This window comes from Podarcis liolepis (genome assembly GCF_965112155.1).
Source record: "Podarcis liolepis genome assembly, chromosome: 5".
Lineage (NCBI taxonomy): Eukaryota > Metazoa > Chordata > Lepidosauria > Squamata > Lacertidae > Podarcis > Podarcis liolepis.
The window spans coordinates 1,549,403-1,565,253 of NC_139556.1; the positions used below are offsets into that span (position 1 = coordinate 1,549,403).

The 15,851-nt window shown below is 42.1% G+C and overlaps 1 protein-coding gene across 7 annotated transcripts in view; it reads left to right on the top strand.

Annotated features, from left to right (window-relative positions):
- LOC310706950 (potassium voltage-gated channel subfamily KQT member 1-like) overlaps window positions 1-15,851 on the top strand; it is a 333,457-nt gene that overhangs the window by 78,156 nt on the left and 239,450 nt on the right. For all 7 annotated transcript variants that reach the window (XM_083503367.1, XM_083503371.1, XM_083503370.1 and 4 more), the window contains one exon: window positions 4,492-4,606. In XM_083503367.1, the coding sequence (XP_083359493.1) occupies window positions 4,492-4,606 (115 nt within the window). The remainder of the gene's footprint in view (window positions 1-4,491; window positions 4,607-15,851) is intronic.

Consider the following 15,851-nt stretch of genomic DNA (forward strand, 5'->3'; position numbering starts at 1 on the left):
ATTCCTGAGCCTGACAGCATAGCAGAGCTACTTGTCTTGCTAAACTTAACATTGAACCTTGTGGTTTTTATTGATTGTAAACATTTAGTAATTTTTAAAGCTGTACAGTGGTACCTCAGGTTAAGAACTTAATTCATTCCATAGGTCCATTCTTAACCTGAAACAGTTCTTAACCTGAGGCATGTTTTTGCTAATGGGGCCTCTTGCTGCCACTGTGCCGCTGGCACACGATTTCCATTCCTATCCTGGGGCAAAGTTCTTAGCCTGGAGCAACCACTTCCTGGTTAGTGGAGTTTGTATCCCAAGGTGCCACTGTACACACCTTGCCGGTTTCTGTGACAGAATGGAAACTCTGCGTGGGCTTGCACAATTACTGGACCATTTTGTTTTTTATTCATTCATTCCCAAGATTTATATGCTGCTCTTTAGTTTGGAGATTTCTATAATGACTAACAATTAATGCTGTAAATAGCAGCATTAGTAAGTTAAGATCAGGAGCATCAGCCTGTTCTTTCAATACAACAGATACAACTCTAGCATTACAATAGTTCTAAAACAGTTAAAAGACTCAGGCAAATAAAAACGTGTTCAACTGACAGACCTCCCAAGGAGAGTATTCCACAGCTGGGGCGCTGACACAGAAGTCTCTCCCACCACCTCACTTCTAAAGGCAGGGAGGACTTGGAGAAGGGCCTGCCAGGATGATCTTAGGGACAAATCATTTTTTTTAAATAAAATTTTTATTGGTTTTTCAACATTTATATAAACACAAACAATACACAATACAAACAAACAAACAAACAAACACATAAACAAGCATGTATAATTTCAGATCCTTTTTTTTCTTAAACCCTACTTCACCGACTTCCCCGTACCTCCCCTTTCTGCATCCCTATTTCCAAATTTATTTCAGCAAATCCTCCCCCTTAAATTTATCTAATTTTCCCTTGTTCTTCTCTTTTACTTGATCTTTTGCAGCTGTAATCCCCTTTTTTCTATAACCTCAACATTTTAGCACACATTAATTTTACAATACTTCTTAAGATAAATTTTGAATTTCTTCCAATCTTCTTGCGCCATCTCTTTCCCTTGGTCTCGGATTCTGCCAGTCATTTCAGCCAGTCCCATATAGTCTATCACCTTCATCTGCCATTCTTTCAGAGTGGGTAGATCCTGTGTCTTCCAATACTTTGCGATGAGAATTCTTGCTGCTGTAGTAGCATACATAAAAAAAGTCCTATCTTTCTTTAACACCAATTGGCCGACCATGCCCAAGAGAAAGGCCTCTGGTTTCTTGGGGAAAGTACATTTAAGTACCTTTTTCATTTCATTGTATATCATTTCCCAGAAAGCCTTAATCTTCGGGCACATCCACCAAAGGTGGTAAAAAGTACCTTCAGTTTCATTACATTTCCAACATTTATTATTGGGCAAATGGTAGATTTTTGCAAGCTTGACTGGGGTCATGTACCACCTGTAAATCATTTTCATAATATTCTCTCTTAAGGCATTACATGCCGTAAATTTTATACCGGTGGTCCACAACTGTTCCCAGTCAGCAAACATAATATTATGACCAATATCTTGTGCCCACTTAATTATGGCTGATTTAACAGTTTCATCTTGTGTATTGCATTTCAGCAACAAGTTATACATTCTTGACAAATTCTTAGTATTGGGTTCTAACAGTTCTGTTTCTAGTTTGGATTTCTCCACCTGGAAGCCAATTTTCCTGTCCTGTTTACACACCTCCATTATTTGATAATAATGGAGCCAATCTCGTACTTTAGACTTCAGTTTCTCATAACTCTGTAATTTCAGTTTATCACCCTCTTGTTCCAGAATTTCCCAATATTTTGGCCATTTGGCCTCCATGTTAAGCTTTTTCACAGCTTTAGCCGATCTTAGGGACAAATCACATCATGCGCCAGCTCACTGGGAGCAATATCTCCTCCTCCTCCTCTGAGCTCCCTTTGCCACCTGAGTTCATAAATTCCAAAGAGTGCTGTGTGCTTAGGGGGCAACAAAAACGAGACAAATTCATTAGGAATTGATTTGACTTGATAAGGTACACAAATAAAAAGGAACGCCAGCAGACTTTACCCCACTCATCTCCTGTATGTGAGAATTTGGAATTCTTAAATCTTTAGCTTTGCACTTTGCTCCTTGCTGGCCCTCTTTCCCTCTGATTATACTTACTTATAAAGCGTGTTCTACTTTTTCTTTGGTCTTGTTGAGAAGATGGAAAGCGGCAGGTGATTTAATGTTCTTGAAATTGAATCACATTTTTTATAAGTGACCCCAGTGAAATGTCTACAATCTGTGGTTATTTGTTATTAGGATTGATTCTAGTTTACTTACGTATTTTACTACGTAATAATAGTAATAATAATAACAACAATAACAACAACAATAAATAATAATATATTTTCAATCAAAGAATGCAAAGTTGGGAAGATCTATCTTCCTTCAGGAGGAGCATCTGCACAAAAGCACAATCTTGGCATTTTATGGATAAATACATGGGAGCAGTTTCCAAGCAAAGCTGATGGAGTGTACAGTCCCATTGCCCTGGTAGATCCCTCCTCTCCCGAGAGCTTTTTTGAGACTTGCCTGATGAGAGAACAAGAGGATTCTTTTCAGGCAGGCTTAACTATTGACTGCCCTTGATTATTTGTATGGGGGATTAACTCAGATGGTGAAGAATACCAGGCCATCCCCCAAATTAATCCTGATTAATTTCCGCATAAAGTCCAATAAGTGGGGGGACGGGTCTGCTGCACCAAACAAACGAAAAACCTGTGTTGTCAGCGACCTATTTGTGATATCTGAATGACCCATTTACAATAGTTAGCCCTGTCTGGAAGCAGGCACAGTCTCTGCAGAGGTCCTGAAAGCAGCTCTGCTTCACAGGACTTAAAAAAAAAATGTTCTCAAATCAGAGGCTTGGAGAAGGTGGAAAGAGAAAATAGCAATTAACCTCAGCTGCTTTGCTAGACTCCTACTGTAGGTGTTGGTGACTTGTGGAAGCCACCTCCCGCATCCAGTGTGATGTACCAGCAGAGGATGTGGAGCTCCAGCCTCAGAGGCCTCAGAGATTTCCTGCTCCCAGCAGACAGCTTCTTCCAGAGTCCCCAGTTTAGGGGGAAACTCCTCTCCCACACAGTTCAAAGTTACAAAGTGTTTGTTGTCTCTGGACGCAAGACAAAGCTAAACTCTACTATCTACTATATACAGTTCTTCTGGTCCTTGAATTAAAGAGATATATGTACAGAGAGATCTGTCAACACTATCACCATGCAATCTAATGCTGCCGTGTAATACCCACAGTCTCTTCCCCTGACTCTCACGGATCCAGACCCTGACAGCAAACAGGGCAGCATTAGGACAGGACATATTGAAAGCCATGCCCTAAAGACTACATTTCTGAACCAATGGGATGATGACTGACTCAGCAAGTCATACACTTAACCTTGCTGGTGTTGCTGTGGTACCCCAGTGCACCTGGCATCCAGATGTGGGCAATGTGCTCCTCAGTGCACAAGTACTGTGTAATTTAACCCACTGTTCGCAACAATAGGCTATGATGCATGCTTACTTTGAAGCACCACTGAAAGTGTGGCTTACATCTGAGTTAACAAATATAGAATTGCACTCTTTACTAAATACATACAAATATGCCTAGCAATCCATTTAATAGGTGATCCTGATAATCCTTAGATGTGAGAACCACTGAAATAAACTTTGTGGCCTACACTTACCCAGTAACTTACTACTAGCTCAGTTACTTAAATGCAGAGAACATAGTAAATTTTGATTTTCCACATATTTAACAGGGTCAAATATAGATTTGTTATAATTTCTTGGTCCTGAAATGGTATTATCTGAAACGCAACTATGACTTTAAGATGGTTACACCTGGTTTTCTAAGTGAAAAGTATGCTCTGAAAACTGCAGTGCTGGCCTTTGTGTTTTTAGCTCTAAAGATGGCTTCCACACAGGGTCACAAAATGCCTCTGAGTGTCAAAAGCGCAGAGCCACTTCATAATCTCTGCCACTCATTCTTTGCAAAGTGCAATTTTGTACACATAGACTGCTTGTCATAACAATGGATGCATCACCAATATTTATAGAAACATTCTACTTGTTATCATTTCTTCACCATGCTCATATTATCCTTTAAGAAAGAAAATTGTGGGTGCAGATTGTGAGCTCACTGGAACTGCTGTGCTGCTCCTTGGCTTTCAGGGTCAACCTCCCTTTCAGTGCTGCTTTGAAATGAATAAGCAGTCTTTGCAGGTACAAAACCAAAGCCCAAGGACTTTTACCTGTAAGGAGTTGCCTTGAGGAAGGAGAGCATAATAAGGATTAAAAGCAGTGCTTTTAAAAGGCACTGATTGAAAGGCAACAACTGCAGTATAAATGGAGCAACTTGTGTAATCTTGCTGTTCTGTCCCTTTAACATATTGCATCTTCACATTCTTTGTTTAGTAAAAAAGCGTTTGGAAGGGAACAGTGGTGAAATGTCAAGGGCCAACAGTTTCACAGAAGACATGGACCTCATCTCTGAAGAGGCACCTTTGCCTGCTGTGTCTGATGTGTCACAGTAAGTGCAATAATTATGAGTGTTTCTTAGAAACACATGGCATTTGCAGATGTTACAAAGTCACTTGTGCAGAGTTGGAGGCCAGTCAATTGGCCAAATATTGTTTGTTGGACAGTAGATTGATTCTGTGTTATTTGGCTCCAGTTGATTCTGTGAATGCAATTAATGTGCAGTTTTTTGTTTTGTAAATAGAAGCCCTGGGGAAGTTTGAGCAGCCTTAGCACCACGAAGGGTAAAGAGGAAACACATAACTCTTTCTCTCTCTTTTGGGGTCCGAACAGAAAAGCTGCTTCTCCAACATAGGCGCCGACTCCATGGGGCCTGAGGGGGCCCGAGCCCCCTCAAAAATTCGTTTGGGGGGGCTCCGCCCCCCAATAATCTCCGGCACCCCTCCAGCAGAGCGCCACCGCCGCCCCTCCCCCAGCCCAAAATGCACAGGGTCGGGCTGCATGCATCCTGCCCTCCCTCCCGAGCAAAAGCTCCACCCAATTTCCTTCGGAGCTGATTAATAGGCGCAGCACGCTCTCCCCTATTCGCTCACGAGGAGGCGGCGCCACTTTATCTGCATATTCATGAGCTTATTTATTATTCATGAGCTTTCGCGGGCTCCCCCAATATTTTTTATAAGTCGGCGCCCCTGTTCTCCAATGTGCATTTCAAGCACACCAGTGGAGATTTCCTTTCAAGTTTGAATAACTGCATGTTAGAGAAATGCACAGTCATTGTCTTAGAGCAATTAATATCACATCTTGGGCCCTTAGTACTTTTGAAACTTCTGGGAATTAAGCGACAACAAAGAAGGGGGATTTTTTTGGTCTTTTATAGCCCTAGAATGTGGACATTGTTGTATTTACAACTGTGAAAAAATATACAGTGCCTTTGTTATTGTGAAGGAGAGGACATATATAAACTAGCTTTTAAAAATTGAGACAAATAGCTGTCAACTTTCCCCTTTTTTAAGGGAAATCCTATTCGGAGTAAGGGAATGTCCCTTTAAAAAAGGGAAACGTTGACAGCTATGCTTGTTGACCAACTGAGGTGTTTTCTGCAGGATGGATGTTAACTCTGTTATTTGAATAAGGTTTATATAGCAGTGTCTTGTGGGCAAAGAATTCAGTACGTTCCCTTTTGGTCTGTATGGCCTATTTTATTTTGTTTTGGTATAATATTTTGAACTATTATGGTGGATTTGTATTATATATATTTTTTTAAAAATATTAGTGTTATAGTATGCTGATTGAAATGTTAGCTTTTTTGTGAATAAGATTCCATGTAAGGAGCTGGTTTTAATATTTTAAACTCTGGGACCTGCACACCCCCAAAACTTCCTTTCACCTTGTGTGCCTTGTGGCCTATTTAGACCTTTTTCTGGAGCCTGATTTATGTACTTTCACTGTATTGTCAGCATGGTTTTAGTGAGAAGTGGAACATCTTTGCAACAATCCTGGGGCAATGGAATACTCCCCCAGAGGAGGGTTAATAAATTACATCTTTACAGAGTTGGAAGAGATGCTTTCATCGTCAAAAATTTGGTTGTGGTGCCTAAGTACTCTTCAGAGAAATTGATTGAGAAATTAAAAATTAGAAACACTTAGTGTGTTGTGAGCTTAGATATTCTGCCAGAAATTGAAACCTCGGGATCAAAATTTCAGAGAGTCAGTGAATGGTTTAATAAGACATGGCACCTGGCCATAATGGCAAAGCTTTCTGAAGTCCTACATCTTTATGATGGAAGACAAAGACAAGAATACTTTGAGAAGCTTTGGACCCCACTTATTTTATATATGGATCAGAAATTTAATACAGACATTTTCATATAAAGGCTTTTTAATTGCTACCATAATACATGCATGAGTTAATGTTACAATGATTATATATATGTATTTTAAATTTTATTTTCTTTCACAAAATTTATACACCACTTGATTGTTAAATAACTTCAAAGTGGTCTACAAAAAGAATAAACTATGAAATTATCAATAAAAACATTCAAAAATATTTAAAATCAGCAATAAGCTAAAAACCAGATTAAAACACATGGCAATATTATGTTCTTGGCAAGCCCCACAATGAACAGAGTGAAGGCGCCTGCTTGATGCCAATAGGGGGTGGGGGGAGTTCCAAAGTGTAAGTGCTGCCACATGAAAAGATTTCTTCCTTACAGATGCAGAATTAAGGTTATATAGCACCTGTAATGGTGCCAAGACCTCATAAAGCAACATGTAGAAAAAGATATATCAGGCACATGAGATAGGTGAAGGATGACTATGAGAAAGCTTTTCTAAATCACACAAGTCTGACCACTCTTAAGGAAAGCACCAGGGAACAGAGAGGTTTTCAAAGTAGCATTGAATGTCTGCACGAAAGGAACCAGGTGTAAATCAGTCATGTGGATCAAGTAAATTGTTTCTGTAAGTTTTGTACCTAAGCATGTAAATTACTACATTTTATCTGATATATGGTAAATATTTTTATTTTGTATGTTAATAGTTTAAATACTAATGCTAAGTCACAGTGAACTATTTCTCATCACGTATTTTAAAGTGCTGGGCTTTTCTTCGCTGTACTAAAACATGGCATGGAAAAGTTTGGAAGCAAGGTTTTATTCAATCTTAAGAGTACAAAGCAGAATTGTCATTTTGTGAGCTTGTCCAAATGCATATGCTTACTTTTATATATCATTCTATTGAGATTAGTGCTGATATATAAATAGCAGCAACAAAAAATCCTGTGGTGCCTTAAACACCAACAAATGCATTATGCCATATAAGTAAGAGGGGACATGATAGAGGTGTCTTAAATTATGGTGCATAAAATAATAATACTAGAATTCGGACATATGCAGTGAAGCTGAATAACGGAAGAGTCAGGATTGGCAAAAATAGTTATTAGCACAGTGCATAGTTTTGTTATAGATTTGTTATAGATTTGTTCCAATGAGAGGCAGTAGTAGCTACAAACTTGGATGGCTTTGAAAAAGGATTAGAAATATTCACGCATCAGTGGTCACTAACCACAGCAGTTATATTACACTTCTGTTGTTGGAGACGGTATGTCTCTGAAGAGCACTTCCTGGGAATTGCAGGGGGGGGGAAAACGTTTTTGCACTCCTGCTCTGTTTGTGCCCTGCCCACCGGCATCTGGTTGGCCTTTCTGAGAAGAGGAATCCTTTGGCGCGATCAAGTACGGCTCTTCCCTTAAGTGTCCAAGGAAGTGGACTTCAGACTTACCGTATGTCATAATAAGCATGTTAGTCTTTAAGGTGCTACAAGACTCTTTGTTGTTTTTGCTGCAACAGACTAACATTGCCAAATATAGAACTCTTCATGCCAGTGGTGGGTAGAAAAAGAGGTGCCAGAACTCACCATGAACACCTCCCTTGTTCACTTAGAATGGCAATGGTGTTCACCTGAAGGTGCCAGAGCCGAGTTCCATTGGGTTCTGGTTGGGAAAAAAACCTGGGTAGAACCAAATCTGGCAGTGGAACAAGGGTGGGAGGGAATCAATGAATCTGGTGACTCTTCCTTTGTGTGGTATGCTGCATTCTAGCCATGCAAAAGTCTCTCCTCCATACAGAAATACATACATGCGCATGTACACACCCACCTATCCTGGCAAATAAAAATAATTTTCACAGTTCAAGGACATTTTCAGCCAGGCAAAAATACTTAAGGGGTCAGTAAGGGACATGACTCGAGGAAGGGGCATAGTCTAGGTAAAGTATCGAGGGTCATATACAGGGGCCTGAAGCTCCCAGGGCTGAGGTTACCATTCCCTGCAATAATCCCTAAAATGATGTAGGTTTGACTGATTGAGACCAGCAGAATGTCATCCACTGAGTTTTGCAGCTGAGCAAGGATTGAACCTGGGTCTGTTTATGGTGGTCCAGTTATTTACTGGAGTCAGGTGTGCCCTCATGTACCAGATGTACCAGATATTTCTAAAGGTACATTGAGGTACATTGAGGTAAAGTGGGTATTGGCCTCTCTTTTATTTCTTTGAAGTGCTACTTGAAATAGCTGTTTTAACTGTGATTAATGCTCTTGTACTGCCAATTTTGCTTAACTTTTTATAACTAAACATATAGCACAGCCCATAACAAACCATTTCTTTCTTTAAAAACAGATGTATAACCAGGTAAGCATGTCTTAATAATGTTTATTAAACCTGCTTGTAGTGTGATAACAGCATGGTTGAGTTTTATGCTTGATACTGTACTTTTTGATCATGAATTGGGACTAGAGGATTCCACATCTGATAAAATCACAATTCCTGACCACTTCACACTGCCGTTTTCACAAGACCAGTACCTTGATGGGGAAAACTAACTAACTAACCAACAACCAACCAACCAATCTGATATCTGGGTGAACTGTGCTACACCATGCTGCCTGAGATTCTGGTCACCTTCATTTCCCTGGAATACCTGTACTGCTGTTTTAGTTCACAGTGTGCCTGGTTGCCGAAGTCTTTAAAAAGGATAAGGATATTGCAGCAAAAACCCTCAGATCCACCCACATGCCCATGCTGGGTACTACTGTACCTTTCGCTCTATAGGATGCACTTTTTCGCTCCTAAAAAGCAAGGGAAAATGTGTGTGAGTCCTATGGATCGAATGCAGGGGGGAGGCAGGCGGGAAAAGCCCCCAAGACCTGCACACAAGCTCCGTGCGGCTCTTGTGAGCTTTTCCCCAGGAGGGAGAAGAGACTGACTGGCCGCATAAGTCCCTTCTCCCACCTTGTAGAAAAGGCCACAGGAGCCGTGCACCCTTTAAAGAGCGCGCGGCTTCTGCGGGCTTCTGCGGGAGGTGGGAGAACTGCGCAGCGACCCTTCAGCCACGTGCCTGCCCTGGCTTCTGCCTTAGCTGTGCGCAGCCTCTTCGGGCAGGGGGAGCCTTCATCCCGCTGCCCTGAAGAGGCTTGGCGTGGTTATCCCAGAAGCCAGAACAGCCACACGGTATCCCAGAAGACAGATCCCTCTTGCTGTTCTGGCTTCTGGGATTCAAAATATTTTTTTCTTACTTTCCTGTCCCCCAAACTGGGTGCGTCCTATCATCCGGTGCATCCTATAGAGCGAAAAATGTTTGGGTCTTTGGATATAGGGCCTGAAATCAACAGGGACTCTAAGCAGATACTATGCGGAAAATATGTGGGTTTGGTTTCCTTTTTTTTGTTTTTTGTTTTTTTGTTACGTTATATTGGCAGGCATGAAACACACAAAAAAAATGCATTAGGGTGTAAGTTTATTCAGTCTGTCAGGTGATGCTGTGGTTGCTCGAGAGCAAACAGGCAAGACTCCGACTGTCTTTTCCAAGCTTTATTCTCCGTACAACTATTTACAGTGAAGAACGCCACAAGTTCATGTCTGGCTCAGTCGCTAGCAGAATCTGGGAGTGGCCGGTCCTTGTACTTCCCCCAGCATAACAGTCGTGTGACCCCCATCCCTCTCCTCCCCTCTCTGTGCCGAAACCTACTGCGCAGAGTGGGCGCTGGCAAAGGCATACTACCCTCCCCTCCGCTTGGCTCAGGCTCGGTGTTGAGACTCTCCCTAGCATCTCCTGGTCCCTGCACCTCCTCCCCACTGGAGGCGTGGCTTTCCTCCTCGCCAGAGGAAGATCTGTTTCGCAAGATCTTCGGAGGTTCCCTATAACACAACTGCCCTTCCACCTCTCGCCTCTGAGCTGATGGCTGTTCCCTGACACAGTCTACTCAATAATAAATGTAGTTTTATTTAACCATATTTGTGGTGAAACAGAATTGAAATGAAAGTTACTTGAATCATAGTTCAGTATGCCATCTTTTTATTAGATGTCTCACTATGGAAAAAGTTTAAATGTATTTCCTGGATGTATTGCATAAGGTAGTTTTTAAAGAAATAACGAACGGAAAATGTATAAGCAAGAGAAGAGATGCAGCTGAAATTAAAGTGACATGGCAGAGTTCCTTTGCTTTATGGCAACCCCCCCCCCCCAGAGGCCTATTGCTTATAAAAAATGACACTTGTTGGGCTAATGACACACTTGACACACATGACCTACAGTGGTACCTCGGTTTTCGAACAGCTTTGTTCTCAAACTGCTTGGAACCCTAACACTTCAAACCCGGAAATGAGTGTTTCGGTTTTCAAACTTTTTTCGGAAGCCAAACATGCTCCGATTTGAGTGCGCACTTCTGTTTTGAGCGAGCGACTTGGCCCCAGCAGTGACTGCCGCCGCTTCCTTCCCTTCCCTGGGATGGAAGTGGAATTGGGCGGCTCCTCAGAATGGAAGTGACTCCGGAGTAAGGAGACTTGGAAGTTGGCGACTCTCCCCCAGCACACAGAGGTGGTGTTTGGGGGGGGGAGCATGTGGTGGGGGAACTATGCTGCACAGATTGACCTTCTTGCTCCTTTGCCTTCTCTCCCTCCCCCTGTCCCAACCCCGACCCCAAGCGAGGCAGCGCAGCCGCATTCCTGAGCAGGGCATGGGGTGGTTGCACTGAGTGCAGGCTCCAGCCCCCCTGGCCGTGTCCCAGTGCCGCCATGCCAGGGACACGCAGGCAGCCTGTGGCTGCTGCTTTCTGATGCTGCTCGAAGTGGAGACAGAAGCCCTGGGACTCACCTGGGGAATGGGGAGCATGGGCAGATGCTGGAAAACATGCAGGGGAGAAAGGGGGAGGTGAATTGGGTGGGGGAAGAGAACACTTGCCTCCCTTTCCCCCCCCCCACTTCATCCAGTTAGCCACCTCCTTCCCCATGCGCACTCCTCGTCCCTCCAGTTGGAGTGTTTCCACACACTCTCCCACTTAAACTCCCCCCTCCCCCCTCGTCCCTCCAATGGCAATGGGTAGATCACTGCCAGTTTTTGATACTGGATAGTAGATTGCAGCCTGGTTTATTGCTTTCATTTTATGGATCAATGGTCTCATTACATAGTAAAATTCATGTTGAATTGCTGTTTTAGGGGTTGTTTTTAATTGTCTGGAATGGATTAATCCATTTTGCATTACTTTCTATGGGAAAGTGCGCCTTGGTTTTGGAACGCTTTGGTTTTGGAACAGACTCCTGGAATGGATTAAGCTTGAGAACCAAAGCACCACTGTATATGGTAAGGTGTACATGTGAGCCAACTTCCAAATGCATTTCTGCTCAAAAATTTCCCTCCCCATGCTGCCAACAAGGACTTTATCTTGAAAAATATCTAGGAAACCAGCAGATGATGATGTTGATGATAATGATTTAAATGTGGATTCATACTGTTTGTTACATAAGTCAAGTGCCTGCCCCTCTCTCTGCTCAACAGTGGCAAGAGCCCATTGGGTCTCAGGCACCCCCACAGGGTCTGTCCCCCTTTGTAGAATGGAAGACCTGGCGGAGACTGTTGCGCTTTAAGAAATATGGTTTATTCACCCATTTACACCTTCAGTCTGCATGGAGGGAGTCTAGATCTTATGTCATGGTCACTTCAAGAGGCAGCAGTACAGGCGTCCTTCAGCCTGCCCGCCCAAGATGGATCTCAGCTCTTCTTCCTCCCAACAACCCCCCTCCCCTGCAGTTGCCTGGCAACCTTCTAAATCCCCAATCTCTGTTCACAAGTGGGGCAAGGATTTCTCTTGTATTGTTAATGCTCCTCAATTGTTCTTTTCATAACCTAAGCTCAGCCAGATTGTCTTGTATAAGCTAGGCCAGGAATTCCTTTGCAGCTTGCATTCTCCTTCCATATCACAAATGACCAAAATGCTAGCATTATTAATTTCTTGAGCTTACCCTAAATCTATAACAATACTTTTCATTTCTGGCATCTTCATCAGTCACAGGAGACCCTGTGTTAGGGTTGCACCACAGACCTGTGACTTTAATTTTGAGTTTGAAAAGAGCAAGCTAGCCCTGAATAAGAAGCAATAGTGGGTTCGCAGGGTTTTTCACTAGGGAACTAGAAGAACACTAGCCAAAAGGTCAAGGTTTTGAATGCAGTACTAAGATGCATAATTAAGCCACATCTTCTGCCTCTAATCTAATCAGGAAGGGTTTTCCATCTGAAGAAGATGATGATCATTGAAGAGAATCTGCAGATATCACTTCTGTAAGAGAAGTGCCTTTAAACAGGGAACAGAGTACACTAAGTCTAGGATTCAAAATCACAAAGAAGATTCCTCCTTTTTGAATAATATATATCTACTTTTTGGATAAATATCTTGAAATGTTTTGTGCAGACACATTCACAAAAAATGTAACTTTGGCACACCCCTAACTATTACATACATCTGTTGACAAAAGCATGGTGGATTTTGCTAGAAGACAACTTTTGGACATTAGAGGGCACTCTGTCATAGCAAAATGGTGGAAAGCATTTCACCTTTCAACAAATGCTTTAACGGATAAAAAATCTTTGGTGAGCATGCATTTTGAGACAAATACATTGAATGTGGTCGCTAGTTTCATACTTGGTAGCTGCACTTGGGTGTACAGTGGTACCTCGGGTTAAGAACTTAATTCGTTCCGGAGGTCCGTTCTTAACCTGAAGCACCACTTTAGCTAATGGGGCCTCCCGCTGCTGCCGCCGCGCAATTTCTGTTCTCATCCTGAAGCAAAGTTCTTAACCCAAGGTACTATTTCTGGGTTAGCGGAGTCTGTAACCTGAAGCGTCTGTAACCTGAGGTACCACTGTATCATGCTCTTCAGAAGCACAAGTGTATGTTTATATACAGAATCCATATGTGCATTGTACATTGCTTGCCAATCTTTGAATAGAAATAAGCATTCACTATTCTCCAATGGAAGCTTTGACAGCTACAAAGCAACCTGTAGTTTAGGGTTTAGGGTTCACCAGGTTTTGTCCAGTAGACCTTGTTGCCATTACTTGGTTCAGTTTCTCTATTTAAAACAAAATGAAAAGGAGGAAGCAGGTTTTCTGGCGTGGAATCTGGATATGACAATCAGGGCAGTGGTGGGCTTTGGGGTCTCAAATCTCAGCAGCACCCTGTGCAATACCAAAATCTGGTGCCCCTGCTTCTCACCTTCCATTCTACATCATAGTTGTGGTGCCCCCTGTGGTACCCCAGGGGTCCATGTACAGTGCTCCAGGAAATTAGGAGATGAGTTCATGATGTCATCACTCAGACTAGGGGCAGACTTTGGTAATCTTTTGCAATATGGCATCCTGTGCGAGGTCAAAATTTGGTGCCCTCAATCTTCTCGATTTTATGCCCCCTCAGCTTGGCACTCTGTGCGAGAGAACCACTTGTACCGGCCTAAATTGGTGCTGTTAAGACCAGGCACAATACAGCATGGAAGCATGGACCAGCTTCATCACTCTAGGACAATGTTTCCCAACCTTTTTTCCAACTGTGGTCCTCTTACGACCTTGTTTCCTTCCTGTGACCCCCTGACCCTGTCCTACTGGTAGAAAGGTAGCTATTTAAATGTTTTAGTTGTAAATAGAACATATTTTATTTATAATTTATACAAAATACAATTACTTAAAATGATAGGAACACAAGGAAATATTGTTGAAGCAGAAAAACATAGAATCATAGAGTTGGAAGGGACCCCAAGGGTCATCTTTCTAGTGCAGCCCCCTCCGACGTAGGAAACTCAGCTAAAGCATCCATGACCGATGGCCACCCAGCCTCTGCTTAGAATCCTCTAAGGAAGGAGAGTCCAGAAACTCCCAAGGGAGATCCATCTTCCATGTATTATAAAAAGTAAACAACACTTATTTGACCCCTGACCTAACCCCTCTCTCCAGCATCCTCCTCATTTGCCCAGTCCCTGACACCAACATATAATAAAACACAATTAAACATTAAAAGAAAGCTTCCCTTTGCAGTGCTGCCTTCAGATGGCTCAGGGGTTGGATAACTCCATACCCTTCAACATTTCTCTGGTGAAAATAGGGATGTCCTAAGGAAAAGCGGGGCATTCCGGGATCAAATCAGAAACTGGGACAACTTCTGTAAATCTAAGCATTTCCCTGGAAAATAGGGACACTTGGAGGGTCTGCAAAAGGTGTACAGGGAGTTCTGTATATATGGGAGAAGTTTAAAAAGGAAGTGGTCCTCACTGACCTGGTGCAGAAAGACCTTGTCATCTAGAGGAGCCCTGGCAGCCTAGGTAAAACACTACAGCTCCCCACAGCGCCACCCGTGTCCCTGAGTGATAGTAAATCCTTTCGTCCATGTCCATTTTGGAATCTCTCCACTGTGATCACTTATTGGGATAATATTCCATTTCCCCCTCTTATTATATATGAAAATCTTATTGGTGGTTCTGCTAGGATGTCTAAAACATTGAATAAGAATTAATGAGAACTGACAGTGAATTTACTAATAGCAGTAAGAATTGCTTTTGCAAAAGAAGGACTTGGGACAATTTGGTATTATCACTGAAATGGAAAAAATAATTTTCTTAATGTTCAGAGGTATAATGTAGATATGAACTGGATAAAATCTATGTAATATTAGAACAATTATTAGAAAAAATTGACAAGACCCCAATCCTTTTAATATTATAAATGTTTCATGCTATGTATTTCATACTTTGAGTTTATCTGTAACTTACAAATATTCTTAGGGTGCCTCTGATTTGAGAAGTTTATCAATTAACTATACTGCTCTGCCATCTGTATGTGGAAATATTTATGCATAAATATCTTGGGAGTGTGTGTTTCATTTACATATTCAGGATTTTACTATCTGAAGTGGGGCAGAAATGTTGCTTTTTCCAGATTGCTTTGGCTAGCAACCGTGGGTGCAGTATGCTCTACTTCTTTGTTGCTTCATAATTTTTCCAAAATTGCTACAAACATTAGATTAAAATGTAATTTTTCAAGGGCCCCTTCCCCTTCATAACTAAGCAATATGTTTAGAGATGTTATCACTGTTCTCTCTCTCACTCCTCTCTTCCTTCCTTCCTTCCTTCCTTCCTTCCTTCCTTCCTTCTTTTCTTTTACCCCCCCCCCCCCAATTGTTTAGCTGTTTGTTAGTATTGCTGAGGCAATTTATCTCTGGTCTCTAGGTCAAAATGAATGTATCAGACCATGACAGTACAAAAAGCTTAGTGCATGGCCACTCAAGCCTACAGCCAGTTACTGCCTTTCATTCTCTGTGACTGTTTAACTTTGCAGTGTGCTGCAAGGGCATTTTTCATAAGTTACGGATACTTATCTCATCCTGGTTTATTTTAGCAGGGGTGCATACAGCCAGATAGTAGTGAGACTAGATCATTGTGATGGCGTCTACTTTGTCTGCTGTCAGCAATATATGGTTTT